Source organism: Penaeus vannamei, chromosome 34 (genome assembly GCF_042767895.1).
Source record: "Penaeus vannamei isolate JL-2024 chromosome 34, ASM4276789v1, whole genome shotgun sequence".
Taxonomy (NCBI): Eukaryota; Metazoa; Arthropoda; class Malacostraca; order Decapoda; family Penaeidae; genus Penaeus; species Penaeus vannamei.
Genome location: NC_091582.1, coordinates 17,720,630 through 17,733,701, shown reverse-complemented (window position 1 = coordinate 17,733,701; position 13,072 = coordinate 17,720,630). Strand labels below are relative to the sequence as shown.

At 41.6% G+C, this 13,072-nt stretch overlaps 1 protein-coding gene across 1 annotated transcript in view; it reads right to left on the bottom strand.

Annotated features, from left to right (window-relative positions):
* LOC138859248 (uncharacterized) overlaps positions 1-6,739 on the bottom strand; it is a 15,640-nt gene extending 8,901 nt beyond the window's left edge. Inside the window, exons 1-2 of the mRNA XM_070113466.1 lie at positions 6,696-6,739; positions 2,047-2,233 (exon numbers count right to left, since the gene is read on the bottom strand). Of these exons, the coding sequence (XP_069969567.1) occupies positions 2,047-2,233; positions 6,696-6,739 (231 nt within the window). The remainder of the gene's footprint in view (positions 1-2,046; positions 2,234-6,695) is intronic.
* Positions 6,740-13,072: the final 6,333 nt, after the last annotated feature.

Here is a 13,072-nt window from a genome sequence, read left to right as displayed (position 1 = left end):
ACTATTATAAATATTATTTTTGTTTCTGTTGTGATTGTTGTTGGTGTGCTGTTATCATAATATCTATCTTCATTGTTGTTCAAATTGTTGTTGTTCTTATTAGTAGTAGTAGTAGTAGTAGCTATAACAGTTGTATCTACGTCATTATCATCATCATCATTATTGTCATTATCATTATAATGATTATCATTTTTATCACTATTGATATTGATCATTATCATTAATATTGATCATTATCATTAATATTATTTCTATTATTGTTGTTATCATTACTATCATCATTATCATTATCTTCTTTATCATTATCATTATCATTATCATGATGTTATTATTACCATTATTGTTTTTTTCATTATTATTATTATCATTATCATTATTATCATTATCATTAATATCATGATCATCATCAATATTGTGATCATAATCATTATTATGATTATTATTGTTCTTATCATCATCATAAGTATCGTTATTAGTACCACTATCATTATCACTGTTACCATTAATACTTTTCTTAATCATAATCATTATTATTGTCATTATCACTTTCATTATAAGTAATATTATTATTATTATCTTTGTTACATCATCATTATTATTGTTGTTATAATCATTATCATTATTATCATTTTTATTGTTATTATCATTATTACTGTTATCATTATTATCATTACGTTATCATTTTCATTATCATAATCGGTATTATCATTATCGACATTAATCTTTATTAACCTCACTCTCATTATCGCCATCACTATCATTATGATTATCACCATCATCATGACTATTACCATGCTCTTTATAATCATCTTCATCACTATCATCATCATCATTACGACAGTCACCGTCGTCATCATCACCGTCATTAGCACCATAATTACGACGACTATCATCACCATTATCATCATCACCATCACCGTTATCATTTTAATAATTCTGTGTCGCAAGATCTCATTTCTTGTTTATGAGTTGATCTTATTTATGCAATCCCGAATTTAATAAATATTTCGATAAAACAAAATCATGAACTCTTGGAAATGAGTGTTGCCATCAAACACTCTCAGAAATCCGCTAACATTCCAGCTTTTGGTCTTTTTCGATATATCACTTCGTATCGAGCAAGTTGGCATCATTGCTCTAAATTGCACGTAACATAATTCCACGATAGCAATTCCTAGCTTATGATCTGGCTAAATCGATTTAAAAAAGCACTCTCACTCGCTAGCGCTACTCATTAGCAAGAATCAAAGCCGCTCGAGCCTTTGATATATCTAGCGAGAAACATTTCCAGCCGAATTATGTAGCGCAAAACCGCTACGAAGTTCATCTGCAACGGTCACATGCAGCGAGACACATCTGATTAGTCATAATTCATAGACAAATAGGTCCCGTTTAACAACATCCGGTTTGCTACTTATGCAACTGCAATGAGGCTATTTATAGCGAGATTAGATACGTACGTCGATGGAAATAGCGTAAAAGTGCTGATAGTACGAGAAATATAGTTGAGTCGTGTTGCCAGTTAGCGGATAACGTGCAGAAAGGAATGAGGAATATGCAGATAAGGGAATTAGAAAGAAAAACAAAAAGAGAATCACAAACACAAAAGAGAGAGAGAGATAGGAGAGAAATTGAGAGACAGGGGGGGGGAGTAGATAGAGATAGAGAGACAGCGAGTGTGAGAGAGAGTGACAAACAAAGTGTCAGACAGACGGACAGACAGCTAGACAAGCAGACAAACAGAGAGTTAGAGAAACAGACACACATACACAAACAAACAAACGACCATAAGATAAAATAGACAAACGAAGACCAGTCAAACAACCTGAACCAACATACAAAGAAAAAAATAAAACAGTGATATCCCAACCAAGAAAAAGTATATAAATAAATAAAACAACCAAACAGACATCACCAAAAAAAAAAATAAAAAATAATAAAACCCAACAAGAAGAGCCTCCTCCCCACCCCACCCCCCTTCCCCACCCCCACCCCCCCCCTTCCCCCCCTTAGACACGACACATAAAACACATCCCGAGGACCTACCCGAGTGGGCGGCGTCGGCGGAGGGTCAGCTCGGGTCATCCAGGTGGCGTAGGAGGCGAGGACGACCAAGGAACAGGTAATCCTCATGGCGGCGTCCTCGAAGGAGCTGTAGCACTGACGAAGGAGACGAGACTGTGAGGCGTGGAGGGCGGTCGCTGCAGTGGCTCGATTAAAGACTTGACTTGAACTTATAACTTACACACCCTTCATTTACATCACTTCCTCCACGCCCTCCTCCTCCTCCTCCTCCTCCTCCCTCCTCCCTCCTTCCTGCCCCTCTATCCCCTCTCCTTTCCTCCTCTCCTTTCTCCTTCCTCCTGCCTTCCTCCCCCTCTACCCTTCCCCCTTCCCCCTCCTCCTCCTCCTCCCTCGTTTCTTCTTCTCTACTCCCCCTCCTCCTCCCTCCTTTCTATCTCTCTACCCCTCCTCCCTCTCCATACCTCCTCCTTCCTTCCTTCCCCCCTACACCCTTCCCATCCTCCTCCCTCCTTCCCTTCCCCTCTACCTCCCCTCCCCCTCCCCCTCCTCTTCCCTCCTTTCTTCCCTTCTATCTCCCCCTCCCCTCCATACCTCTCCTTTCCCTCTACCTCCCCCTCCCCCCTCCCATTCCTCTCCTGATCCCTCACCCCCCTTCTATTCATCCCTGCTTCTGTTCCTTACTTCCTTTCTCTCTCACTTGTCATCTTGTCTCATCTCTCTCTCCATCTTTGTTTTTATTTCTCTCTTTCTCTTGCCCCTTCCCCCTTTCTCTCCCTCTTTCCTCTTCTCCCTGTCTATTTCTGTTCCTTGCTCTCTCCTTCTTTCCTCCTCTCCTGTCCCTTCCGTTTCTTCCCCCTTGCCTCCCCCTCCCTCCTACGATCCCTCCCTCTCTCCCTCCCTCTCTCCCTCCTCTTCCTCTCCCTCCCTCCTCCTCTCTCCCTCCTCTTTCCTCCCTCCCTTCCTCCCTCTCTCTCCTCTTTCCTCCCTTCCTTCCCCCCTCCTCATCTCCCTCCCTCTCTCCCTCCTCTCTCTCCCTCCTCTTCCCTCCTTCCCTTCCTCCATCCTTCTCTCCCTCTTCTCCCACCCTTCCTTCCTCCTTCCTCTCCCTTCCTCCATCCTCCTTTCCCTCCCTCCCTTCCTCCCTCCTCCTCTCCCTCCTCTCCCTCCTCTTCCCTCCCTCCCTTCCTCCCTCCCTCTCTCCCTCCTCCCTCTCTCCCTCGTCTTCTCTCCCTCCTCCTCCTCTCTCTTCCTCCCTATCTCGCTTCCTCCTTCCTCCTCTCCCTCCTCCTCTCCATTCCTCCCTCCTCCTCCTCTCCTCCTCCCTCTCTCACTCTCTCCTCCCTTCCTTCCTCCCTCCTCCTCCTCTCCCACCACTCCCCCCCCTCCTCAACCCCCCCCCCCTGTTTACACCTGCACACACACTTCTTCCTAATCATCCTCTGCTCTTTTATTACTATCGACTTTTATCCCTTTGTTCATTGCTTCCTCCTTTCCTTTTACTCTCGTCTATTTATTCTCCGTTTCTACTTCTTTTCCTTTTACTCTCGTTTATTTATTCTCCATTTCTTTTCTTCCTATTCTCGTTCTCCCCACCTCCCCCTCTTTCACCTTCCCCTTTATCCCTTCTCTTTTTCTCTTCCTCTTCTTGTTCTTGTTCATTTACTTCTTCTTCTTCTTCTTCTTCTCATCCTCATCCTCATCATCTCATCCTCCTCGTCCCCCCCTCCTCCTCCCTCTTCTTCTTTTTTTCTTATTCCATCTTCCCTTCGTACACTCTCCTCCTCCTCTTCCTCCGCCCTCTTCTTATTATTATTATAATTTTCCTTCCTCTTCTTTTTCTTCTTCTTTTCCTCCTTCTTGCTCCTCCTCCTCGTCGTCCCTCTCTTCCTCCTCCTCCGCCTCCACCTCTCCTCCTCCTCCACATCCTCCTCTTCCTCCTCCTTCTCCTTCTTCTTCTCTTCTTCCTCCCCCTCCTCCTTGCCACTCCCTCATCCTCATCCTCCTCCTCCTCCTCCTCCTCCTCCTCCTTGCCACCCCCTCCTCCTCCTCCTCCTTCTCCTCCTCCTTCTCCTTCTCGTCCTCCTCCTTCTCCTTCTGCCTTTGCTCTTCCTCCTCCTCCTCTTCATCCTCGTCCTCCTCCATCCCCACTTCCTCCTCCACTTTCTCCACCTCTTCCTCATCCTACATTTCTTCCTCTTCCTCCTCCACCTGCTCATGCTCTTCCTCCTCCCTTCATACCCTTTCTTAACCCCCCCCCTCTCCCCTCTCCCCCACCCAACACTTGATTCCGTATCAATTAGCGACACGTCAATTCACGTCACACCCAGTTAGTTTCCATGGCAATCAGCTGTACTTGTTTATTTGTTTTATTTGACTTCGTTTTATGTGCGTCTTCTTTTGTTTTGATATTTTTTTGGCGCGTCTTTGCTTTCCGTGCGCTTGGCGAGTTGCATTTGTTTTGTTTTGTTTTTCATCGTTTTGTCGTTGGTTTATGGATCTTTTGTCTTTGTTTTTGGTGTATGTGTTTGTTTTTGCGATGTTTACGCCTTGGTGGTTATCTTATTTTGTTGTTTATTGTTGTTTTGGCATAATTTCTTGACGGGTTATACGTGACATCATAACTGTCTTTGTTTACACCTGACTCCTGACATTTCTCTCGTTTAACTCTTTCTCTTTCTTTCTTTCGCTGTTCTACAGTCAAGAACATCTGTGTTTCCTTTAGATGTCTATATTATAGCCATTTAGTATATAACATCGATTTGTATGTTGAATTTATTCCCAATGATTCGATCTATATAGCTACATATATCAAGATTTACAGCTAAGCATCCAATTTTAAAACATACGGACTAGAACTTCTGAACCACGGCTAACATCATTACGTAAACAACATTTTCGACATACTTTTCGAAAGAGTCATTCATAAAAATCAACTCATTCACAAAAGTCAGCTTCACATCCACGTTAGGGCGTCCACACATGTCGCTTCCCATCCAGCACAGATTCATTCATGGGAAGGCGTTTAGGCACAGTTAGTATTTAGTGTCGGTGTTTACATTTCTCATCCAACACTTTACGCTTTACATTCCTGCCCTGTAAATCATTATTTTCTGGTTCATTTATTTCCTTTGCACCTGTTTGTGTGTGTTTGTCTGTTTGTGTGTATGTTTGTTTGTGTGTCTGTCTGTTTGTGTGCCTAACTCTCTCTCTCTCTCTCTCTCTCTCTCTCTCTCTCTCTCTCTCTCTCTCTCTCTCTCTCTCTCTCTCTCTCTCTCTCTCTCTCTCTCTCTCTCTCTCTCTCTCTCTCTCTCTCTCTCTAGTTCCCCGTGAAAAGGAGTGGAGATGCATATGTCAATACAAGTGCGTGTATATATATATATATATATATATATATATATATATATATATATATACATATATATATATATATGATTCTTATAAAGAACTGGAGGATAAATATATATACATATATATATATATATATATATATATATATATATATATATATATATATATATATATATGTATATATAAATATATATATATATATAAACATGTTTATATACATACACATGGTGTAAAATCGTGTATACTTTCATTCATTTACACACAAACACACACACACACACTCTCTCTCTCTCTCTCTCTCAGACACAGACACACACACACACATACACACACAGTGTGTATTGGCTACGTACACACACATTTACATAAACAGTATAAAACTGCTGGAAATCTCTTTGCACTAAATCGCTTGGATTCGCTGATCCACAGCAACCCTGACTTCCATTTGAAATGAAATGTTCTCGAATATGTAGCCTTGGAAAAAGGAGCATTGGGGGTATGCGTTTAATATTGTCATTGACTGCAATACTCGCCGTTACTCTCTCAGCTGCAGTTAAAGCACCAGACCTTCTCTGCGTCCCGGCCAGATGGCGCAGCGAGGCGATTCCTCTTCAGCGAGTTAAATCAGGCACCGCGTTGCCGGGAAAAGGATCCGATCCCCTTTTGGAACCTCGTCGATCAAAAGGGTTCTCCGGTTCGTTTCTTTATTGTTTTTTTTTTTTTTTCTTTTTTGATTAGTCTTCGATATGGAAATAAGAGACGGATTGCACTTCGTTGCGAGTTTTTTTTTTCTCTCTCTCTCTCTCTTCCTTTCTTTTTTTTAATGGGGTGAGGAGAAGGGTGTCGTTTTTCGTGTTATTATTGCGAGAGAGGGAGTGGGAGAGAGAGGGAAGATGGGATTATGGAAGAAATGGTCGAAAGGAATGGAAAGGGAGGGAAAAGATAGATAGATAGAGAGAGAAGGAAGATGGGGATTATGGAAGAAATGGTCGAAAGGAATGGAAGGGGAGGGAAAAGATAGATAGAGAGAGAAAAGAAAGATGGAAATTATGGAAGAAATAATAGAAAGGAAGGGAAGAGAGAGAGAGAAAGAGAGAGAAATCAAATGAAAACACCTATAAACACCAACTTTAGATGAACGAATATCCATCAGAACCGCCAAATTCTCCCGCGCAATTTTCGGGTACAACGATTACCTAATGACTCGCCCGCGAAATGGCCACCGCAATTAAAAGATGCTAGACGGAAGTTGTCAAGGTTTAAAGTCATGGCATTACTGCGTCTTAGTCGTCGCAGTCTTGGGCATGGCTACAGTTACTTACAGTCTCTCCATAGACTTCTTATTCTCACTCCTGAATCTTGCCATTAATGCTACTAGTTTGATCTATTTATTGAAGAATTTATGTATGTTTTATTTATTTATTTATTTATTTATTTATACATTTATTTATTTTATTTATTAATTTGCCATTAATGCTACTAGTTTGATTTATTTATTGAAGAATTTATGTACGCTTAGCAAAGACATTTTTTCACTATCGTTGTTGTCCATATACTTCATTTATCGAAGAATTTATCCATGTTTTTTTTAAGTCATTCTTGAACTTGAATTTCAACGCCATTAGTTTACAGTTCACTATCGAATTGTAAATGTCTGTCGATGAATAAAGCTTGCGAACTGGTCTTTTGATCGGAAATGCATTGCTCTGTATAACGAAACATACCGCAACCGTCAAAACAGGAGAGAGAGAGAGAGAGAGAGAGAGAGAGAGAGAGAGAGAGAGAGAGAGAGAGAGAGAGAGAGAGAGAGAGAGAGAGAGAGAGAGACAGACAGACAGACAGACAGACAGACAGACAGAGAAACAGTCAGACAGAGAGAGAAAGATATACAGATAAACAGGCAAACACAGAGAGAGAGAGAAACAGAGAGAGACAGAAAGACAGAGAGAGAGAAAATAAACTACAGAGAAACAGAAAGACAGAGACAGAGAAACAAACAGACACACAGAGAGAGAGAGAGACATACAGAAAGCCTGAGAAACAGAAAGACAGAGAGACAGAGAAACAGTCAGACAGAGAGAGAAAGAGATACAGAGAAACAGAGAGAAAGAGAAAGATAAACAGAGAAACAGAGAGAGAAACAGCGAGAGACAGAAAGACAGAGAGACAGAAAATAAACTACAGAGAAACAGAAAGACAGAGACAGAGAAACAGACAGACAGACAGACAGAAAGACAGAGAAACAGACAGAGAGAGAGAAAATAAACTTCTCTTCCTTCCTTGCTCTCGTTCGTTCGTTCGTTCCGAGATAATCCGGTCTCCAACAAACCGAGCGTTCTTGAAGTTTCTTTTAATACTATCGGCCGACCGCTTCCGCTTCCTGCATCGGACTTGTGCAACCGTTGGCGGGATATTGGATGCCACTCTGGCCGAATCCAAACCCCTTTACTTTTGCCATTGGATTCTTTTATCCCCGCGGTCGCATTCCTCGATATTTGTCCTTCTTCCCTTTAAGTGATTTTTTTTTTTTTTTTTTTTTTTTGCGTTCGTATCCCCCACTCTCTCTCTTTTTTTTTTGGGGGGGGGGGGGGGAGGGGGTTGTTTTCTTTTCCTTTTTTATTTCTTCTTTGTTTGTGGTTTGTTAGTTTGTTTTTGTTTTTGTTTTTTGTCTCTTATTTTCTTGCGCTTTCTCTCTTACTCTCTTATTTTTTGTCTCTCTTTCTCTTTCTTTCTTTCTTTCTTTCTTTCTTTCTTTCTTTCTATCTCTCTGTGTCTCTCTGTCTGTCTTTCTGTTTCTCTCTCTCTCTCTCTCTCTATCTATCTATCTATCTATCTATCTATCTGTCTATCTATCTATCTGTCTATCTATCTATCTCTCTCTCTCTCTCTCTCTCTCTCTCTCTCTCTCCCTCTCCCTCTCCCTCTCCCTCTCCCTCTCCCTCTCCCTCTCCCTCTCCCTCTCCCTCTCCCTCTCCCTCTCCCTCTCCCTCTCCCTCTCCCTCCCTCCCTCCCTCCCTCCCTCCCTCCCTCCCTCCCTCCCTCTCCCTCTCCCTCTCCCTCTCCCTCTCCCTCTCCCTCTCCCTCTCCCTCTCCCTCTCCCTCCCTCTCCCTCTCTCTCTTAAATCGGCCATGCGAGGAACAATATCAGTATCATTACGAAACCCATACGTAATACAGCGACGCAGACTGGCTATAACTGTCGCCATCCACGACCATATGTGCATATAATTCATCCGTCATTCCTCATTATTCTATGGCCGGATTGACTCCATAGCCGAGCGCGCTTAACCGGATGGGATGTTAGAGGGAGGGAGGGAGGGGGTGAAGGGAGGGAGAGAAGGAGGGAGGGAGAGGGGGAGAGGGGGGGAGATGAAGGGGGAGGGAGAGAAGGAGGGGGGGTGAAGGGAGGGATGGAGTGAGTGCGGGGGTGATGGGAGGGAGGGGGGATGAAGGTAGGGAGAGAGGGAGAGGGAGAAGGGAGGGAATGAGTGAGGGAGGGAGAGGGAGAAGCGAGAGAGAGAGAGAGAGAAAGAGAGAGGCAGACAGATAGACAAGCAGACAGGTAGGCAGACACAGACAGACAGGACGGGCAGACAGACAGAAAGAGGAGAGAAAGAGAGAAGGGGAGAGAGAGAGAGAAGAAGAGAGAAGCCTAGCACAATGCACGTCATTTGTCAGCTTGACAGCGCCTCAGGATGCGAGGATGTCATCTTGAGATCCTCCAGGGCGGGCGACGCGTTGATATTCACCCTCGATAATTATCTCCGATGGCTGCGGGAGTGTCACGCGAATGGCTCATCAGCGTCGCCCATTAAGAAATCAACGGGGATCGCTCTTGTAACCGACCAAATGCACCTCCACTCCTTTCCCGCCTTTTTTTTCTTTTTTTTCCGTTTCCGCTTTCCTTTTTTCTTTTCCGGGTCGAGAGGATTTTGAAAGATGAATTCGAAGGAGAAAAGTGAATTTAAGAAAAGAGGGGAACGATAAGATGAATTACGGGATCGCTCTTGTAAGCGACCAAATGCACCTCCACTCCTTTCCCGCCTTTTTTTTTTTCTTTTCCGTTTCCGCTTTCCTTTTTCCTTTTCCGGGTTGAGAGGGGTCTGAAAAATTAATTCGAAGGAGAAAAGTGAATTTAAGAGAAGAGGGGAAAAAGAACGATAAAGATAAATTACGGGATCGCTCTTGTAACCGACCAAAAGCACCTCCACTCCTTTCCCGCCTTTTTTTTCTTTTTCCGTTTCCGCTTTCCTTTTTTTCCTTTTCCGGGTTGAGAGGATTTTGAAAGATGAATTCGAAGGAGAAAAGTGAATTTCAGAAAAGAGGGGAAAAGAACAATAAAGATAAATTACGGGATCGCTCTTGTAACCGACCAAATGCACCTCCACTCCTTTCCCGCCTTTTTTTTCTTTTCCGTTTCCGCTTTCCTTTTTTCCTTTTCCGGGTTGAGAGGGGTCTGAAAAATTAATTCGAAGGAGAAAAATTAAATAAAAAGGAATGACAATAAAAAAAAATAAGTGATCGCTCTTGTAACCGACCAAATGCACCTCCACTCCTTTCCCGCCTTTTTTTCTTTTCCGCTTCCGCTTTCCTTTTTCCTTTTCCGGGTTGAGAGGATTTTGAAAGATGAATTCGATTTAGAAAAGTGAATTTAAGAAAAGAGGGGAAAAAGAACGATAAAAATAAATTACGGGATCGCTCTTGTAACCGACCAAATGCACCTCCACTCCTTTCCCGCCTTTTTTTTTTTCTTTTCCGTTTCCGCTTTCCTTTTTCCTTTTCCGGGTTGAGAGGGGTCTGAAAAATTAATTCGAAGGAGAAAAGTGAATTTAAGAGAAGAGGGGAAAAAGAACGATAAAGATAAATTACGGGATCGCTCTTGTAACCGACCAAAAGCACCTCCACTCCTTTCCCGCCTTTTTTTTCTTTTTCCGTTTCCGCTTTCCTTTTTTTCCTTTTCCGGGTTGAGAGGATTTTGAAAGATGAATTCGAAGGAGAAAAGTGAATTTCAGAAAAGAGGGGAAAAGAACAATAAAGATAAATTACGGGATCGCTCTTGTAACCGACCAAAAGCACCTCCACTCCTTTCCCGCCTTTTTTTTCTTTTCCGTTTCCGCTTTCCTTTTTTCCTTTTCCGGGTTGAGAGGGGTCTGAAAAATTAATTCGAAGGAGAAAAATTAAATAAAAAGGAATGACAATAAAAAAAAATAAGTGATCGCTCTTGTAACCGACCAAATGCACCTCCACTCCTTTCCCGCCTTTTTTTCTTTTCCGCTTCCGCTTTCCTTTTTCCTTTTCCGGGTTGAGAGGATTTTGAAAGATGAATTCGATTTAGAAAAGTGAATTTAAGAAAAGAGGGGAAAAAGAACGATAAAAATAAATTACGGGATCGCTCTTGTAACCGACCAAATGCACCTCCACTCCTTTCCCGCCTTTTTTTTTTTCTTTTCCGTTTCCGCTTTCCTTTTTCCTTTTCCGGGTTGAGAGGGGTCTGAAAAATTAATTCGAAGGAGAAAAGTGAATTTAAGAGAAGAGGGGAAAAAGAACGATAAAGATAAATTACGGGATCGCTCTTGTAACCGACCAAAAGCACCTCCACTCCTTTCCCGCCTTTTTTTTCTTTTTCCGTTTCCGCTTTCCTTTTTTTCCTTTTCCGGGTTGAGAGGATTTTGAAAGATGAATTCGAAGGAGAAAAGTGAATTTCAGAAAAGAGGGGAAAAGAACAATAAAGATAAATTACGGGATCGCTCTTGTAACCGACCAAATGCACCTCCACTCCTTTCCCGCCTTTTTTTTCTTTTCCGTTTCCGCTTTCCTTTTTTCCTTTTCCGGGTTGAGAGGGGTCTGAAAAATTAATTCGAAGGAGAAAAATTAAATAAAAAGGAATGACAATAAAAAAAAATAAGTGATCGCTCTTGTAACCGACCAAATGCACCTCCACTCCTTTCCCGCCTTTTTTTCTTTTCCGCTTCCGCTTTCCTTTTTCCTTTTCCGGGTTGAGAGGATTTTGAAAGATAAATTCGAAGGAGAAAAATTAAATAAAAAGGAATGACAATAAAAAAAAAAAATAAGTGATCGCTCTTGTAACCGACCAAATGCACCTCCTCTCCTTTCCCGCCTTTTTTATATTTTCCATTTCCGCTTTCCTTTTTTTTTCCTTTTCCGGGTCGAGATGATTTTGAAAGATGAATTCGAAGGAGAAAAATGAAATAAAAAGGAATGACAATAAAAAAATAAGTGATCGCTCTTGTAACCGACCAAATGCACCTCCACTCCTTTCCCGCCTTTTTTTCTTTTCCGTTTCCGCTTTCCTTTTTCCTTTTCCGGGTTGAGAGGATTTTGAAAGATGAATTCGGAGAAAAAAAATAATAAATAAAAAGGAATGACAATAAAAAAAAAATAAGTGATCGCTCTTGTAACCGACCAAATGCACCTCCACTCCTTTCCCGCCTTTTTTTCTTTTCCGTTTCCGCTTTCCTTTTTTCTTTTCCGGGTTGAGAGGATTTTGAAAGATGAATTCGAAGGAGAAAAAAAATAATAAATAAAAAGGAATGACAATAAAAAAAAAATAAGTGATCGCTCTTGTAACCGACCAAATGCACCTCCACTCCTTTCCCGCCTTTTTTTCTTTTCCGTTTCCGCTTTCCTTTTTCCTTTTCCGGGTTGAGAGGATTTTGAAAGATGAATTCGAAGGAAAATAAATAGAATTGAAATGGAATGACAATAAAAAAATAAGTGATCGCTCTTGTAACCGACCAAATGCACCTCCACTCCTTTCCCGCCTTTTTTTTCTTTTCCGTTTCCGCTTTCGTTTTTTCTTTTCCGGGTTGAGAGGATTTTGAAAGATGAATTCGAAAGAGAAAAATAAGATTTAAAAAAGAAGGGAAAAAACGATAAAGATAAATTACGGGATCGCTCTTGTAACCGACCAAATGCACCTCCACTCCTTTCCCGCCTTTTTTTTTTCTTTTCCGTTTCCGCTTTCCTTTTTCCTTTTCCGGGTCGAGAGGATTTTGAAAGATGAATTCGAAGGAGAAAAATGAAGTAAAAAGGAATGACAATAAAACAATAAGTGATCGCTTTTGTAACCGACCAAATGCACCTCCACTCCTTTCCCGCCTTTTTTTTCCTTTTCCGCTTTCCCCTTTCCTTTTCCGGATCGAGATGATTTTGAGACATGAATTCGGAGAAAAATTGAAATAAAAAAGGAAGGACAATAATTTTTAAAAACAAGAATAATCAAAGTGATCGTTCTTGTAACCGACCAAATGCACCTCCACTCCCTGCACGCTTTCCTTTTCCTTTTCCTTGTCGAGAGGATTTTGAAATATTACTTGTAGGAGAAAAAGAGAATAAAAACAGAGATGTCAAAAACAATAAGAATAAATAAAGTGATCGCTCTTCTAACCGACCAAATGCACCTCCACTCCTTGCCCGCTTTCCCTTTTCCGTGTCGATTGCTATATGACCTTTGAGGTCTATCACATTTATTTTCTTGTCATTATTACTTACTTACTTTTCCGTGTCAAGAGGATTTTGAAATATGAACTCGAAGGGAGAAAATTTGATAAATGAGAAAAGGAAGAGGGTGAAAAAACAGAGATGTCAAGAAATAAAGATGAAAAAAATGCTCGAACTTGTAACCGACCAAAGACTTTCTTTTCTCCTTCTCCGTGTCGAGAAGATTTCGAAAGATGAA